This window comes from Lycium barbarum, unplaced genomic scaffold, assembly GCF_019175385.1.
Source record: "Lycium barbarum isolate Lr01 unplaced genomic scaffold, ASM1917538v2 unchr_scaffold_20, whole genome shotgun sequence".
NCBI lineage: Eukaryota > Viridiplantae > Streptophyta > Magnoliopsida > Solanales > Solanaceae > Lycium > Lycium barbarum.
This window is the reverse complement of record NW_026843474.1, coordinates 27,181-44,996: the sequence shown is the minus strand read 5'-3', so window position 1 is coordinate 44,996 and position 17,816 is coordinate 27,181. Positions and strand designations below refer to the sequence as shown.

Here is a 17,816-nt window from a genome sequence, read left to right as displayed (position 1 = left end):
AGAAGAAATAGAACTAGGAAAAGAAAGGGTTAGTTCATTAGTGTGCAATGCATAGTCCCTATGCATGAGGAGAATCACCGGTTGACGCTCCCCAATTCCTCCCTAATTTCCCCACAATTCACCAAAAGCGACACCTTGGTTTCTCCTCTAAGCTCTCCTTTCTTTCCACTCACCTCTTGAGAACTACTCTCCTCTACTCCCTCGTTCCCCACATTCTTCTTTTGCAATGCACCATGACCCTTCTCCGTTAACTCCCTCATTTTGTTGTTATAGATCTCACCCACTTGGGAGGGGGTCATGGGATTCAAGACATGTTTGACACCATTGTGGACAAGGGTGTAGTGGTTAGTTCTCCCATTATGGTTGACAGACCTATCATATTGCCATGGTCGGCCAAGTAGAAGGTGACACGCTTGCATGGGAACAACATCACACAACACCTCATCGTGATACTTCCCAACCACGAATTTGATGATAGCTTGCCGAGTCACCTTCAATTCACCACATTCAGAGCCATTGAAGTTTGTAAGGGTTTTCATGGCGGGTGGTGGGAAGTTTCAAGAAATCAGCAACATTGGCACAACTCCCTCCCACTATCAATGATCATGATGCTAGTTTTGGTTAATGATGTACTTGGAATGGAAGATATTTTCCCGTTGACTTGGGTCATCCATTGCTTTGCTTATCATGGTCCTTCGCACCACATAGAGAGGTACAATAGGCTCATTATCACCTTCAACACCATCCCCTTCACTATCATGATGTTCATTCTCATGATTGCCCTCGTCATCCCCTTCCTCACATTCTACCTCATCCTCACTATAAGTGTCTTTCAACATAAACGCTCTACGATTAGGGCACTCGCTTGCTCTATGACCGAAGCCATGACATTTAAAGCATTGAATAGGAGTTTTCGTACCTCCTTCTTTTGGAGCAAACTTTGGAGGTTGCTTGTCAACTTGCTTCTCAACTTGAGAATTTTTCACAAATGGTTTCTTGGCTTCTTGCAAGGGGCCCTTATTCTTTTGCCAATTGGAGGAGGAAGCTCCTCGTTCTTTGTTATTGTTCCATGAACTCACATAGCCTCTTGACTTATTGATTTTGTCTGCCTTGAGACCCCCTCTATTTCAATAGCCGCTTGAAGGGTCTCGTCAATGCTCCCATAGTTGTGGAGTCTCATTTGTGAGACAATGTCACCATTTAACCTGGCTCGGAACCGAGTCATAGCATTTAACTCATCCTCGTCAAAATCAATTCTCATCTTGACAATTTGGAACTCATCATAGTATTCTTCCACACTCTTTTTGTTTTGCCTTAAGGTGTATACCTTCTTGAGTTGTTCTTGCTTGTAGCGTTCGGTGACATACTTACGCCGCATGGCCTCCTTCAACTCATCCCAAGTAGGTGTGGGCGGGAGTCCAATAATTCTTCTTGCTTTCACTTGAGTTTCCCACTATGTGGAGGCATACCCTTCGAATTGAGCAATGGCGTGAGACGCCTTTTTCACCTCAGACATGTCATTCGTCAAGAAGATTCTATCACAATGCATCACCCAATCAAGGAATGTGTCGGGATCACTACTTCCCTTGAAGGTTGGGAGAGTAACCTTGATGGAATTGAGACTCGTGTCTCGCCCTCCTCCATAACCGTGATTCCCATTAAAATCTCCATCGTCGTCATAACCTTGATGGTCACGACCTTGGTACCCTCTTTGCCTACCCATGTGAGGGTTAGGACCATGCCTTCCACGATAACCTCTTTGTGCTTGCCCTCGTGGCCTCCAACCTTGGTCACCATAACGTTCGTGCTCAAGTATAGCTTCCTCTATCTCCTCCTCATTTGGTTGTTGGATGTTTGGACGGTTTTGGGGTGGCATTGGTGCATTTGGGTGTGGGTCATTTGGATGTCGGTCATTTGGAATTTGATCTTGTTGGGGTGGGTTGTTCCGTTGGCCTATGAGAATGTTGTTTGGTGGGGTGAGAGTCGTGTTTTGAGGTGTGTTTTGGGGTGTTTTGGGGAGTGGGGTTATATAGATGATGGAAGGTGTCGGGTGACAATGTAAGTGAAGTACTTCGAATAGCTCCACTTGTGCCACCTTGGTATTGCACTCGGGGCGAATACGAGACCTCCTTACTACCTCCTTCAATTGCTTCCACCCTACTTCCCAAGTTTTCCATTCGACCATCCGTACTCCCCACCTTATCATTCAAGGCTTGTAAGGCCCTCATTACATCAACTAGTGTGAGTTCCCCGGTGGGAACTGGTGTTTCATCCTCCGTAGCCATGGTACCTATTAAGACACTCAACAAAGCAAGCAAACACGTTAGATTAGTAAAAACAACTCACAATCGCTCAAGTATGCGCACCTTTAGTTGCCTCACAAATTTCTTCCGCCTAAGATTGTGTGCTTGTTAATGCCGACTAGTCACAAGGGTTCAATTTCTACTCTTGGTCGGAATAGATTCTTGTTAGACTAAGAAAGATGGACAACTCAATTCAATCTAACGGACTTGAACCAAGAAATTAACAACGAAGCAAAAACGAAGAAAAGCACGAAAGAAATGCGGACACAAGAACTAGCAAACACAAGTAGGAACAACTACTAAATGGCTACTAGTTGAGAGACACAAGAAAACGGAATGCTAAAAATCGGGAAATAAATAAAATTTCGGGCCCGGGTAGGTGATAATTTGAAAACACGGTCTTGAAGCCCCAATTGATCCAAGGTATCAATTTGAAGTAATGAAAATTTAAAAATTTCTATACTCATTTTTTTTTTTGTTCCCTACTTAAGGAATGGAAACAATCACTTACAATCAAGGCTCAAGAAGTTTTTGAGAAATGAATTGAGTTGAAATGAAAATTTGGAATTGAAAATGTACCTCAAATTTACGGATTGGGTTGTGGAATTTATACGGTCCGTATATAATTCACGGACCGTAAAAGGTGTCCGTAGAATAGGGACAGAAACTCAAAAATTTGGTACTAGATTTACGGACCAAAATCTACGGGTCGTAAAATTTTTACGGTCTGTATTTTCCCACCGTAGATCACTTCCAGAATGTAACCTTTTGGGCCTCCAATTTTACGGACCAAATTATACGGGTCGTAAAATTTTTACGGTCCGTATTTTCCCACCGTAGATCACTTACAGAATGTAACTTTTGGGCCTCCAATTTTACGGAATAAATTATACGGACCGTAAAATTTATACGGTCCGTATGGTGGACCGTATAGTGGCTTCAGTGATTTCGTATAGCACGTGATTTCTTGGATCTTGGGCTGGATTTGTTGACTTTTTTTGACACAATGGACCCACTCAACCTAGGATCATTCCATTTGGGGCTGAAAAACACTTTTCCAAAATTTGGGTATAAACTTTTGGATCTAACTTTCCTTTTGAGTCTTCTTCCCCACTTGAATCTATGAAGATAGCTCAAGAACACATGAACATTCAAATTTCTAGCTACCTTCAAATCAACTCATTTTACCCCCAAATTTCGGATTTAGGCTCCCATAACCTAGTAGAACAAAGCCCAATGGTTATCAACTCCCAATTTCGTCACAAATCAAAACCCACCAAGTTGTTCTTCAACTTTTTCTAAAGCTTCAACCCAACAATGGTAGATTCTTCAATATTGACCTGAATGACACGAAATTTGAAGATTTGACACCCTAACGTACTAAGGAACAAGAATCTAACAACAAAACAACAAAACAAACACAAAATTTTTGGGGGTTTTGGTGGAAAATTTCCAGAATTTTTTTTTTAGCAACAAACCCTAGGCTAGATTTGATAGAACAAATCTAATCCAAGCTCTGATACCAATTGATACAAGATTAAGAACGAAAATAGAATTAAAATGCAAGAAAAGAAAAGGATAGATAATTTGACACAACTTAAGACCTAATTTAGCAACCAAAGTTATAGAAAACTAAGACCTCTAAATTAAGAACAAAAGAGACACCAAATTCTTAGGATGACCAAGACGGATTTGGAATCCCTAATAACCAATCCTCTCAACAATTACTCAATCAAAGGTTTCACAAACTCTCAACTCTCAAGAGTTTTACAATATCAAATATCAATATTCAAAATAGTCTAAGTCTTCTAAATGAAAGAAACTACTATTTATACTAAGGCTCAAAAGAAGACAACTACACTATTACACTTTAACCCTTAACGAAGTAAGGGCCTTGTTTAGGTGTCTTCTTTTGGGAACAAAGCTTGAATTTGCAAATCTTCAAGTAATAGCCACATTGTAAGTATGACCATCTTCAACCCTCCTCTCCAAACCATCCTCCCATGCTATCATGAACACTTGAAATCCCCGGGAAGGTGCTAGAGTGTATTCAAGTATGTCCCTCCTTATGAACAATGCTTGCATAGCTTGAAGTTCTCTCGCTTGGCTCCTTGTAAAAGGTCTTGATGCCACTCGAATTATATTAGTTGTGGACTTTATACGGTCCGTATATAATTCACGGACCATAAAAGGTGTCCGTAGAATAGGGACAAAAACTCAAAAATTTGGTACTAAATTTACGGACCAAAATCTACGGGTCGTAAAATTTTTACGGTCCGTATTTTCCTACCGTATCACTTACAGAATGTAGCTCTTGGACCTCCAATTTTATGGACCAATTTATACGGACCGTAAAATTTATACGGTCCGTATGTGGGACCGTATAGTGGCTTCAGTGATTTCGTGTTGACTCGTGCTCCTCGAAATTTGGGCCGAATTTTCTTGGATCTGATGACGTCTTGGGTCCCACACAACCTAGGACTTGCCCTTTTTGGCCCAACAAACAACTTTCCACTTGTCCTTGGAAAAACCTTTGGATCAGACCTCTCCTTTGGTCTTCTTCTCCAATATAAAGATATGAATGTTCTTAAGAACACCAAGAATACTCAAATGCAATCTAGGACCAAATCAACTCGTTTTTGCTCCAAATTTCAGATCTAAGCTCCTTATCACTTAGAGAACAAAGCCCAATATTCAATTTGCCTTAATTGCTTCTCAATCACTAAACCCACTTTTGAGTTCTTCAAGCTTTGATGAAGCTTCAATGGTGAAAACTTCAAAACCCACCCAAACAACTTCAAACTTCGGATTTAGATGTCTTCCACCTCAATAAACTCAAATCTAACTTCAAAAACCACAAAATCAAACCACAAAACAATTTTCGATCTTTTTTTAATTTTCAGATTTTTTTTTTTTTTGGGATTTTCGAATTTGAACCTAGGATTAGAAATTGTATGACCAATCTCTTAGCCTATGCTCTGATACCAAATGATACGATTCAACCTAAGGAAACTCTAAGAATTAAACAAAAATAAAGAAAAAACAAAAGATAGATGAAGAATTGAAGATTAAGGAGAATAGAGGATAGATACTTGACCTAATTAGTAATGAATCCTATAGGCAAATATAAGTATATCAAACTTAAACCCTCCTATTGTGAATTCAACCAAAAGAACCAAAGTAATTTGAATCAAGTAGAAGACTCAATTGAAAACCACAAATGAGAAATCTAGATGAATTCAATGGATAATAATAAGCAAATTCACTTTGCAACAATGAAATCACACTTAGTGTAGTAACCTAACAATCTATCTATTAACTAAAATATCTCAATATTTGAGTTCTCACAATATCAAAGCTAAGTCTTCCAAATGGATGACAAAAACTATTTATACTAATGTCTATTACACCAAAAGGCCCTAAAGTGGCTCTTTTGCAAAAATACCCACATGGGTCTTCAATTGCATCCAAAGCCTCATAACTTGCAATTATGACCTCCAATTGCCATTCTAACCCCATAGCTTGCAAGTATGACCTCCGATTGCAATCTTAGCGCCATAGTTGCACTTTTAGCCATTTTGCGCTTCTAGCCACTTTGTGACTCTTCCAATGCCAACTCCCAAACGTTGTAAATCCGCGAAGTCTTCTCTCCCATCTCCCCCAAGGCATCCCTTTTTCATGAACAAGGCTTGCAACTCTTGAAGTTCTCTTGCTTGACTTCTTGTGAAAGGCCTTGTGCTTGTTGGGTTCACATCAGATCATTTGAGGACGGTACTTAGGGTGCTCCAGCACTAGAAGTTGTATGCTAAGTTCTCTAAATGTGAATTCTGGTTGACTTCAATACCATTCTTGGGGCATATAATTGGAGCTGATGGTATTCGGGTAGATACACAGAAGATTGAGGTTGTCAAGACTTGGCCTAGACCTACGACACCTACTGAGGTACGTAGAATTCTGGGGCTAGCAGGATATTACAGGAGATTCGTAGAGAAGTTTGCTTCGATTTCAGCACCTTTAACAAGGCTAACTCAGAAAGCAGCTAAGTTCCAGTGGATCGATGCTTGTGAGCGAAGCTTCCAGTCGCTGAAAGATAAGTTGACCACGACTCCAGTTCTAACTCTTCCTGAGGGACCAGATGGCTATGTCATTTATTGTGATGCTTCTGGTGTTGGGATAGGTTGCGTATTGATGCAGTATGGCAGAGTTATAGCCTACTGAAGTCAACCAGAATTCACATTTAGAGAACTTAACATACAACTTCTGGTGTTGGAACACCCCAAGTACCGTCCTCAAATGATCTGCATACTCCTCTTCTGAACGTGAATAGACCAGAATATCATCGATAAATACAATCACGAACATATCTAGGAATGGTTTGAACACTCGGTTCATTAAATCCATAAATACCGCTGGAGCATTGGTCAGCCCAAAAGACATCACTCTAAACTCATAATGCCCGTATCGAGTCCTGAATGCAGTCTTCGGAATATCTACCTCCTTCACCCGCACCTGATGATAGCCTGACCGCAAGTCTATCTTCGGAAAGCATTTAGCACCCTGCAACTGGTCAAATAAATCATCAATCCTAGGGAGGGGATATCTATTCTTTATTGTTACTTTATTCAGCTGCCTATACACATCCGCAGCGACCCATCCTTCTTTCTCACAAACAGTACCGGTGCTCCCCAAGGTGATGTGCTGGGCCTGATGAAGCCTTTTTCTAATAAGTCCCTCAGTTGCTCTTTTAACTCCTTCAGCTCTGCAGGTGCCATTCTATAAGAAGGAATAGATATGGGTTGAATATCTAGCAATACATCTATAGTGAACTCTATCTCCCACTCAGGAGGAAGACCTGGAAGCTCGTCTAGAAATACATCTGGAAATTCATTAACTATCGGGACTGACTGAAGAGTCGGTACCTCTGCTTTCAAGTCATGCACACGAACCAGATGATAAATATAACCCTTTCTCACCATCTTCCTTGCCTCAAGGTATGAAATAAACTTACCCCTCGGCGATGTTGTATTCCCCATCCACTCTATAACCGGCTCCGCTGGGAACTGAAATCGGACTATCTTTTCTCTACAATCAACGTTAGCATAACAAGAAGCTAACCAATCCATACCCAATCTATCAGATCTGCCATAGTATGACGACTATATATAATCACTGAACAATTTCTATATACTTGCTTTGCTATAACAGAATCTCCTACCGGTGTAACTACCTCAAATGGTTCTATCAACTCAGGTTCTATTCTGATTCTATTAGCAACAAAGGGAGATATATATGATAAAGTGGAGCCTGGATCTATCAATGCATATACGTCCCGAGAGAAAATCGATAATATACCTGTAACCACATTCGGTGATGCCTCCTGATCCTGTCTACTAGCCAAAGCATAGATGCGGTTCGAAGGACCGCTAGAACTGGAAGCTCCGCCATGACCTCTACCGCATCCTACTGGTGTCTGAATACCCTGCCCCATAGGGCGCATAGCTACAGAAGAAGATGAACCAACACCCGATCCAGTAGGCTGAGCCACACCACCTGGACCACCTCCATACGGACACTCCCTCATAATATGGCCTTGACGGCCGCAAGAAAAACAAGCACTTGTAGCACGATGGCATTCCCCAAGATGGAGCCTACCACACCGAGAACACCGAGGCAAAGGTGGCCTCGACTGACTCAAACCTCTGTTCAACTGCGAACCTGAAGCCTTGGAGCTCTGACCGGCTCCCGAATACCCTGTTCTGTCAAATCTCCTACCTGTGAACTGTGGGGTGCACTCTGTGCTTGCTGGGAAGGATATCTAATATGCTGCTGAGGCTGCCCGCCTCGAAACTCACCAGGATAACCAGCCGATCTAGCCCTCTTATGCTGGTCTCTGTCATAATCTCTATATGGCTGACGTCCTTTGTGTCGATCTTCTACCCCCTGTGCATATGCCTGTATCCGAGCAATATCCATACCTGGCTGAAGAGCCACTGCCATACAACCATCAATCAAATAACGATCCAGCCCCATCACATAACGATGCACTCTATCAACCATATCGGCTACAATAGTAGGCGCATATCTAGCCAATGAATCAAACTCAAGATTGCACTCTCGAACGCTCCTGCCACTCTGCCTCAGATGTAAGAATCTATCAACTCTGGCCCGTCTCATCTCTGGGGGCATAAAGTGGCCAAGGAAGGCCTCCACAAACTCATCCCATACCGCTAGAGGAGCACCCTCACCCCTAGATAACTCCCAAGACTCATACCAATTAACAGCTACATCCCGCAACCGATACGAAGCCAACTCAACAGACTCAGTCTCAGAAGCCTAGATTATCCTCAATGTACGCTGCATCTGCCGAATAAAGTCCTGCGGATCATCCTCGGGCTTTGACCCAAAAAACTCTGGAGGATTACAACTTAAGAAATCACGATCCCTCAAACTATCATGTCTATCCGCATGGTCAACTCCTAGTCCATGCCTGCGAGCCTACCCTGCCAATAATCTGGTCAGCAACTGAACTGCATCCCTCATGGCCCTATCCTCCGCCCCTGGCTGAGGAGTGGGAGGCTCAGGTACTGGAGCCTCGGGAGCTAGCAGTGGAGCCGCCCCCTGATCTGAAGCTGCTGTTGCTCTGAGTTCCTCTGGAGGTGGCGGTGTAGCAGAGCTTGCTGACGGGAGCACAATCTCGGGCACAGACTGGGCATGGGCCCTAGTAACTCTCCGAGTCTGACTAGTATCTCCTGCTACCGATTTGCCCTTCTGGGCAGCTGTCGCTTTCTTTGGAGGCATAGCTGTAAACATAATAATCTGTTAGGGAGGGACTATCCTGATAATATAGCTCTATCGCACGATCTAGAGTAGGAAGGAAAGATAACATCCTAAATGTCCTGTAGCTTCCTGTTTATAGATGTGGTACACAACACACCAATAAACAAGACTCTACTAGACACGGTCTGTAGACACTCCGAGGATGAACTACTCTGATACCACTTTTGTCACGACCCAACCCCGTGGGTGATAGCAACCATAGAGGCTCAAATGCTAATAGGAGCAAAAAAAGGTCACCACCAAGATTCGGGACGAATCTTCTATAAGAGAGGGAGAATGATAGCAACCAATGAAGCTTAATTTTCGTTGAAGACTAAAAAAATATCAAGATGCTTTAATGGGCTTCATTTGGTAATGAAAACATGTCTTGTAATGGAGGAATAGCTCCAGCCCAAAGTAGATATTTTGGGAAAGTCTTAATTAATTGGATGATACAATATTCAAAACGAAAATGAAGAAAAAAGGACAAGAAAAGTAAAGGATAGATAATTTGACACAACTCAAGACCCAAATTAGCAACCAAAGTTCTTGAATTAACTTGACCTCTAATTTAGGAACTAAAGAGCACCAAACTCTTAGGATGACCAATAGGGATTTGATACCCTAATAACCAATCCTCTCACAAGATTCACAATCTCTAGCTTTTTCGTTTTTTCATTTTTTCGTTTTTTTTTTTTTTTTTTTTTTTTTTTTTTTTTTTTTAAATAAATCTGTTTAGTTATGAATCTTTATTACACTGTTCATCTCTTTCTCTATTAAAGACATAAGAAAACCTCTTTTTAAGGGATTTAATAATTTTACTGAAGCATTAGATTATGCTAGAGGGACATTGGGTCCAAATTATTATCGTCCTCACTTAACTGCTGATTATTTTCTTCTGGGGTTCTTCTATTTAAAATTCTTGATTAGAACATTTGATCAAGAATTAGGTAAAAAGAAACGAAGGAGGATCAGAAAGGCAAGAAAGACAAAGAGTAAATTTTTCAGATAATAGAATAAGTAATAATTTCTTATCAAGAATTTTAAATAGAAGAACCCCAGAAGAAAATAATCAGCAGTTAAGTGAGGTAATAGACGTAGATAGAGATATACAAATTTTTCAACAAAACCAATTGAAACTGTTAAATCCAAAAACTCTATATAATATAAGACAGTTTTCAAGTACAGCTCAATTATACTAATATTTTATCAAAATCGTCTGATTTTCTTTGGTTTGTCTGTTCTACTCTATATCCCCAATTATCAGTTCGGGCTTCACATAATTTAAAGTGACTTATGGTTACCTTGGCTCTTCAAATATCTCAAGGATTCATGATCAGTCTTAACCACAAACTCTCTAGGCCACAAATAATGCTGCCAAGTAGCTAAAGCCTTTACCAAAGCATAGAGCTCTTTGTCATAAGTTGAGTAGTTCAATGTAGCTCCACTCAACTTTTCACTAAAGTATGCAATAGGCTTGGATTCCTGCATTAAAACAGCACCTATTCCTTTTCCAGAAGCATCACATTCAACCTCAAAAGACTTAGAAAAATTAGGTAATTGCAAAAGAGGAGCAGAACATAATTTTTCTTTCAACAAGTTAAAAGCATCATCTTGGTCTTTCCCCCATGTAAAACCCTTATCTTTCTTGATAACTTCAGTTAGAGGAGCAGCAATGGTGCTAAAATCTCTAACAAATCTCCTATAAAAACTAGCAAGCCCATGAAAACTTCTAACCTCAGTTACACTCTTAGGTTTAGGCCACTCTCTAATTGCCTTGATTTTCTCTTCATCAACCTCAACTCCCTTAGAACTGACCACAAAACCCAAGAATACCACACGATCCACACAAAAGGCACACTTTTTGAGATTAGCAAACAATTGTTGTTTTCTAAGAACTTCAAAAACTTGTTTTAGGTGTTCTACATGCTCATCTAGAGTTTTAGAAAAGATCAAGATATCATCAAAATAAACCACCACAAACTTTCCATGAAAATCCTTAAAAACATGATTCATCAATCTCATGAACGTGCTGGGTGCATTAGTCAAGCCAAAAGGCATAACTAACCACTCATAAAGCCCATATTTGGTCTTAAAAGCAGTTTTCCATTCATCTCCAGGATTCATTCGAATCTGATGGTAACCACTTTTTAGATCAATTTTAGAAAAGATTTTGGACCCATGCAATTGATCCAACATGTCATCAAGACGAGGAATAGGATGACGATACTTTACCGTAATCTTGTTGATAGCTCGACAATCCACGCACATCCTCCAAGATCCATCTTTTTTGGGCACCAATAGAACAGGAACTGAGCAAGGACTCAAGCTCTCTCGCACAAACCCTTTTTTAAGCAACTCTTCAACCTGCCTTTGCAACTCCTTTGTCTCTTCAGGATTACTCCTATAAGCAGGCCTATTTGGAATCTGTGCACCAGGCACAAAGTCAATTTGGTGTTCAATTCCACGCAAAGGTGGAAGACCTTTAGGAATATCTTCAGGAAAGATATCATCAAAGTCCTGCAAAAGAGAAAAAACACTACTTGGCAAAGAAGAAGTAAGTAGCTCAGAATTAATCAAGACTTCTTTGTAAGTAAGTAGTATTATGGGCTGTCCCTCTTTTCTTGCATTCAAACACTCTTTGGCTTTTATATAGAGACTCTCTTTTTTCTTTCCCTTAGCCTCTTTCCTCTCACCAAAACTTTCTTTTTTTCCACTCAAACCCTCTTTTACCTCTTTGCTTAAGTTGCTGCCCTCTTTCTCTCTCTCTTGGCCATCTTTCATTTCTTTTCCCTCAAGCTCACCTTTTTTCTGTCCCCTTTGTTTTCCCATTGATTCCCTCAATCTCTTTTGATCTTCAAACACCTGAGAAGGTGTTAAAGGCGCAAGAGTATACTTCTTGCCATTAAGCTCAAGTGAATATCTGTTCTTCCTTCCATCATGAAAAGTATTCCTATCGAACTGCCATGGACGACCAAGCAAGATATGACAAGCTTGCATAGGAATGACATCACAAAGAGTATCATCCTCATACCTGCTAACATTGAATGAAATCATGCATTGTTTGTTGACTTTCAGTTCACCACTACCATTCAACCATTGGAGTCTATAGGGCTTAGGGTGTTTCATGCATGCAAGCCCTAACGTATCTACCAAGTGTGAACTCACTACATTAGCACAACTACCACTGTCAATAATCATAGAACAAGTTCTCCCCCTTATCCCACACCTAGTATGGAATATATTTTCCCTTTGTTCTTCACTATTGACTCCCAAATTGATAGCCATAATCCTCCTAACTACTGCAACCAAACTATCATTAAAAGGAAGTTCTACATCATCTTCACTCACACCTCCCTCTTCTTCGTCTTTCTCACTTTTTTTACTCTCATTTTCTCCATCAAGAATCTTCCTAGCTACCCCAACAAAACCACTATTAGGCAACTCTACATCATCTTCACTCACACCTCCCTCTTCTTCCTCTACCTCACTTTTTCACTCTCATACTCTCCATCTTCTTTCATGAGAATATTTCTTCTATTTGGACATTCATGCATCATATGCCCTCTTCCATGACATTTGTAACATTGAATAGAACTAGAAGGTTTTGGTGATTTAGGATTAAAAGTTTTACCTCCCTCCTTTTCATCTACTTTGGCCTTCCCCTTGCCTTCTTGAGGCCTAGAAGTCACATCTTGTTTCGGCCATGGCTTCTTTGAATTGGTGTTTGGCTGACTCCTCCATGAGCTAGCTTGCTGCTTTCTTTTAATTTGCTTTTCTAATTTTACAGCCATGTCCACTAACTCATCTAAAGTTACATATTGTTGTATCTCTACTACATCAGCTATTTCTTTATTTAAACCATTAAGAAATCTAGCCATAGTGGCCTCTTCATCTTCTACACAATTAGCTTGGATCATAGCCATATCCATAGCTTTGAAGTATTCATCAACAGTCATGGTTCCCTGCTCCAATCTTCGAAGACGCATTTGTAGGTCTCTTTGAAAGTGGGAAGGCACGAACCTCTTCTTCATGACTCTCTTCATCTCAGCCCAAGTAGCAATGGGTGGTTCTCCATCTTGTTGTCTATCCCTTGTAAGCTTTTTCCACCAAATAGAAGCATAGTCAGAAAATTCAACAACGGCAAGTTTTACCTTCTTAGCTTCAGAATAGTTGTGACAATCAAAAATGGCTTCAACTTTCCGCTCCCAATCAAGGTACAAGTCTGGATCTCTTGTGCCCTTGAAAGTTGGCATCTTCATCTTTATGCTATTGATGTTATCATCTTCCACTCTTCCTCGTTGTCCCCTCCTATCTCTCCCTACCCTATCTAGATTTACATCAAGATCATCAACAAAATCATCTATAGGGTTTTCTTGATTTACAATGGGGCCATGGGGCATATTTCTTCTATTTTGAGGCCTAGGATTATTTTGTGGTTGTACAACATGTTGACCTCCCCTCCTAAGTTCAGCTATTGTCTCATTTTGTTCAGCAATGGCATCCTTGATCTCTTGAAATTGCAAGGTCCATCTTTCGAATTGTTGGTGCATAGCTTGTAGAGTGAAGTCATTTCTTCCTCGGATCTCGGCTTCTTGGCGAGCCCTCCTTTCATCATCCCTACTACCTGTATTAGTCATCTCAAAAACAATAGTTTATCACTCAAAGTTTGGCTTTTTTTTTTTTTCTCAATTGTTCTCACTCACTCTTGCCTTTTTCCACTCAAATAACCTTTGGAAAAACACTTTATGGATTTATAATTAAACCCCACTAGATTCAAACCCTTGGTAGTAAAATAAAGAATTTTGGGGCACTAAAGAAAGTGAAGAACCAATCCTAGAAAGAATTAGAATTTAGTTGAAACAAGACTCGAACAAAAGGACTTTTTTTTTTTTTTTTTAAACAAGATAAAAGGAGTAAGAAAAAAAAATTGATTGCTTCTTATCTTTAAAGATCTAGGATCCCCTCTTCTTGTTTTCTATCTTAATCTTTAGAAAACAAATAAGATGGAAGAAATTTCTTGAAAGCAAACACTAATTTTTTTCGTCACTGTTCACTGCTACAGTACTTTTTTTTTTTTTTTTTTTTTTTTTTTTTTTTTTTTTTTTCAAGAATTCCCCAAGATTATCAAGAACGGAATCTTGATAGAACCGCTCTGATACCACTTGATAATAACGAGGTTAGGGAGATCCCAAATTTATAATTAAAATATAAGAAGTGCGGAAGCAAATATAGAAAAGAATCTAAAAACTAAAAAAATAAAAGATATGGGAAATTCGAAGGAACAATCCACGAATTTCCAAGAACGTTAGTTCTAAAGTCTTGACAAGATCCAAGTAACAACGTATAGATTTATAGGAAGAAATCTAACGCCTTTACTTGAGATAACTAATCAAAAACAGTAGATTAGGATCCTGACCGCTTTGTGAGTAACTTAAGACAACAATTAGTATTTAGAACTAACCGCCTTCGAAAGAATACCAAAAAGAAATCAAAGATATCAAGGAAGAAATTATCTTACTACCTTGAACTAGGAACTAGTTAGGTTGAAAGATAAATCCTAAAGTAATGCCACAAAGGTTCAAAAGAACTCTCAATATAATATATTCTTCAAAATCTGCCTTACAATGAATGACAATCACCCCTTTATATAGTTGTAAAGAAGGAGCTAGTCAAAATAGAAATAAATGGGAATTATCTTCCCTAGAAGCATAGAAGACTTCCCACACTTGGACCAAGGCAGTCAACATAGATTAAAACAACCTAGAAGACTACCCACACTTGGACCAATGCAAGTCAACATAGATTAAAACAACAATTAAATATTTATTCTAGAAAATAATAATATTTGGGCTAATTTTGGGCTGCTGGAAACTTCTTCTTTTGGGGCTGATTTGGACCTCATTCCATCTCACTTTGGACTTTAATTTGGGCCTCCAAATAAGTGTAAGACTTGAGAAAAAAATCTGAATTGGGCTGGAGCTCTTCTTCCATCATAAGACACTTTTGAATTGTTGATTGCAGCCCATTAAGCATGTCTTGCAATTTCCTCGTTTGAGATCTTGTCATGGGTCTTCTTGGAACTTCCAAATCTTCATCCACGTCCTTCAATAATTCTGAGCTGCCATGGATGCTATCAGTATTTGTGTTGGATTAGTTATATTGCTAAGAAATTATTACCACAGGGGTTAATCAAGGTGACGATCATGTTATATCCCGTATTTTTGCACGTTGGATTATTCGTAGCTAATCAACATAAGTTCGAGGACAAGATTATTTTTGAGATATGAGACAAGGACTTTTTAACCCCGATTTTAATAATGCACGGCTTGCTAACTAATTACTATTAGTATGGAAACATTAGTTTCATTAGGGATTAATTAACCATGATTAGATTATTAAGTGGAGATTAATAATTAATTAGCCTAATTAGTGTATCAAGTGGGCCCCACCAAGCATGTTAATTAGAAATCTGGTGATAAATCATCACATGCCAAGTGGGGCACGTGTCTACATGATAGGCAGCCTATATATTCGATTAGTGATGATGTGGTTCTAGTTGATCATTTGAATGAGTGTGACACCCCACCCTTGTTTGATGAATGTGGAAATGAGTCTCTTGGCTTTATCTTTGTGTCGAGTGATGATACTCCCGTTTGTGATGGAATGTGGATAGTCATGTAAATGAAGGTACTTTGAAAAATGACATTTGTGTTTTTGAGAATGAAATTACGTGCTTCGGCTTACCATTGTTCATTGATTATTCTCTCTTTAAAGATAATGTCTTATTTGATGATAACATGACTAATGAGAGTGAAGTGCTTAGTGGAATGCATTGTAATGTTGAAAATGTAGCCACTTTTGGGGACTACATGGTATTTGAAAATCCACTATGGAATGATGACGCTCTTCCCTATGATAGAAAACGCCCCTTGGGAAATGATAATGCACTTGTGGGGAAGGAGTGTTTTGAAAAGAGAGGTGATACTTGCTTGCAAATTGTTAACTCTTCCTTGTGTGTTCCGAGTCTTAGTAGTATGCTTGATCATGTACTTGAATTTAATAGTGAAGCCACATGTGAGGACACCATAGATGAAGTTGTTTTGTGTGAAACCTTTCTTTACTATCTATTTGCATATGATGACATTCATGCTTGTGTTGGGGGTGCATCTTATGTTGGGAGGGGATCTAATGGGTAGATAGTCATTCTTTTGGCCACTATGTGTGGATATTCTTCCCTTTTGACCTTGGTGATGTTTTAAATTGGTGTGACTTGGTCATAGTGTTACCTTTGGGGTGGTATCACTTTGAAGTTGAGGATCATTTGTATGTTATGTCTATTAGAATCAGAGTGGTATTGCCTTTTCGGTATTTTGAAACCATTGGTTCCTCTATGATATCTTCCTTTCATGTTGTTTGCGATAACCAAGTTCTTAGTGCTCTATATGAGAGCTTGTTCTTCTTAATCATGGTTGATACTTGGTTATATCACAAGTGTGTGCATACTTGGCATGTTAGTAGAGTAGGCTACTTTAACACTAACCCTCATCCTTTGAGGACCTCGTTGTTGCTTGTCTTCCCTATGGTTTTGCAAGGTTTATATTCGAGGACGAATCCTTTTCAAGAAGGGGAGAATGATACAAGCCGAGCTTCATCAAGAATATCCATATCAAGCCGAGCTAGGGATCATGTCTTTGGAGACTTACTAGGTGCTTGGATTAAAGGCATGAAGCTCAAGAATATGCTAAAATGGAAATATAGGCCTCGTTTGGATGAAGTAGGGTTCTGAAGGCCTTTCTCATCTTTTGAGAAGACTACTAACCAAACAAGGCCCTTACTTCATTAAGGGTATTATTGTAATAGCCGTAGTAGTCTTCCTTTTCTATCTAGTATAAATACTATCTTAGTTTATTTCATTTGGTAGACTTTTATTGAAATTGTGAAATTGTAAGACTTCATTGGGAGCATGAGAGATGAGAGCTTGTTGAAGCTTTTGGTTGAATTCTTTGTTGAGAAGGTTGGTTGCTTGGGACTTTGTTTCTCTTGAGGTCACCTTAAGAGTTAGGTGCTAATTAGTTGTGTAATTAGGAGGTCAAGACTTTAATATAGTTTTGGTTGCTTAATTCTCTCTAATCTTGTGTCTATCTTTCTATCCCTTTTACTTTCCTTGTTAATTTATTGCTTCCGTGTATCCGTTATTGTATCACTTGTCATATCTTGCTTGGTCGTCCATGGCAGTTCGATAGGAATACTTTTCATGGTGGAAGGAAGAATAGATATTCACTTGAGCTTAATGGCAAGAAGTATACTCTGCAAACCTTTAACACCTTCTCAGGTGTTTGAAGATCAAAAGAGATTGAGGGAATCAATGGGAAAACAAAGGGGACAGAAAAAAGGTGAGCTTGAGGGAAAAGAAATGAAAGATGGCCAAGAGTATCATCCTAGAGAGTAGCGGCTTAAGCAATGAGATAAAAGAGGGTTTGAGTGGAAAAAAAGAAAGTTTTGGTGAGAGGAAAGAGGCTAAGGAAAAGAGAAAAGAGAGTCTCTATATAAAAGCCAAAGAGTGTTTGAATGCAAGAAAAGAGGGACTGCCCATAATACTACTTACTTACAAAGAAGTCTTGATTAATTCTGAGCTACTAACTTCTTCTTTGCCAAGTAGTGTTTTTTCTCTTTTGCAGGATTTTGATGATATCT

The 17,816-nt window shown here is 39.5% G+C and overlaps 1 protein-coding gene across 1 annotated transcript; it reads right to left on the bottom strand.

Moving 5' to 3' along the window:
- Positions 1–10,403: 10,403 nt before the first annotated feature.
- Positions 10,404–13,759, bottom strand: LOC132625655 (uncharacterized). The gene is made up of 5 exons (XM_060340267.1): positions 12,754–13,759; positions 11,985–12,535; positions 11,188–11,546; positions 10,776–10,932; positions 10,404–10,661 (listed from the first exon to the last, which is right to left on the bottom strand). Exons 1-5 carry the CDS (start codon positions 13,757–13,759, stop codon positions 10,404–10,406), a joined length of 2,331 nt encoding a protein of 776 aa, XP_060196250.1.
- Between the last annotated feature and the right edge of the window lie 4,057 nt (positions 13,760–17,816).

Coding starts and splice junctions, on each gene's coding strand:
- LOC132625655 (XM_060340267.1), bottom strand. CDS start 13,759: ATGACTAATACAGGTAGTAGGGATGATGAAAGGAGGGCTCGCCAAGAA. Junction 12,536..12,753: donor AGTAGATGAAAAGGAGGGAG/GTAAAACTTTTA, acceptor TTGTTGGGGTAG/CTAGGAAGATTCTTGATGGA. Junction 11,547..11,984: donor CGCCTTTAACACCTTCTCAG/GTGTTTGAAGAT, acceptor CCTGGTGCACAG/ATTCCAAATAGGCCTGCTTA.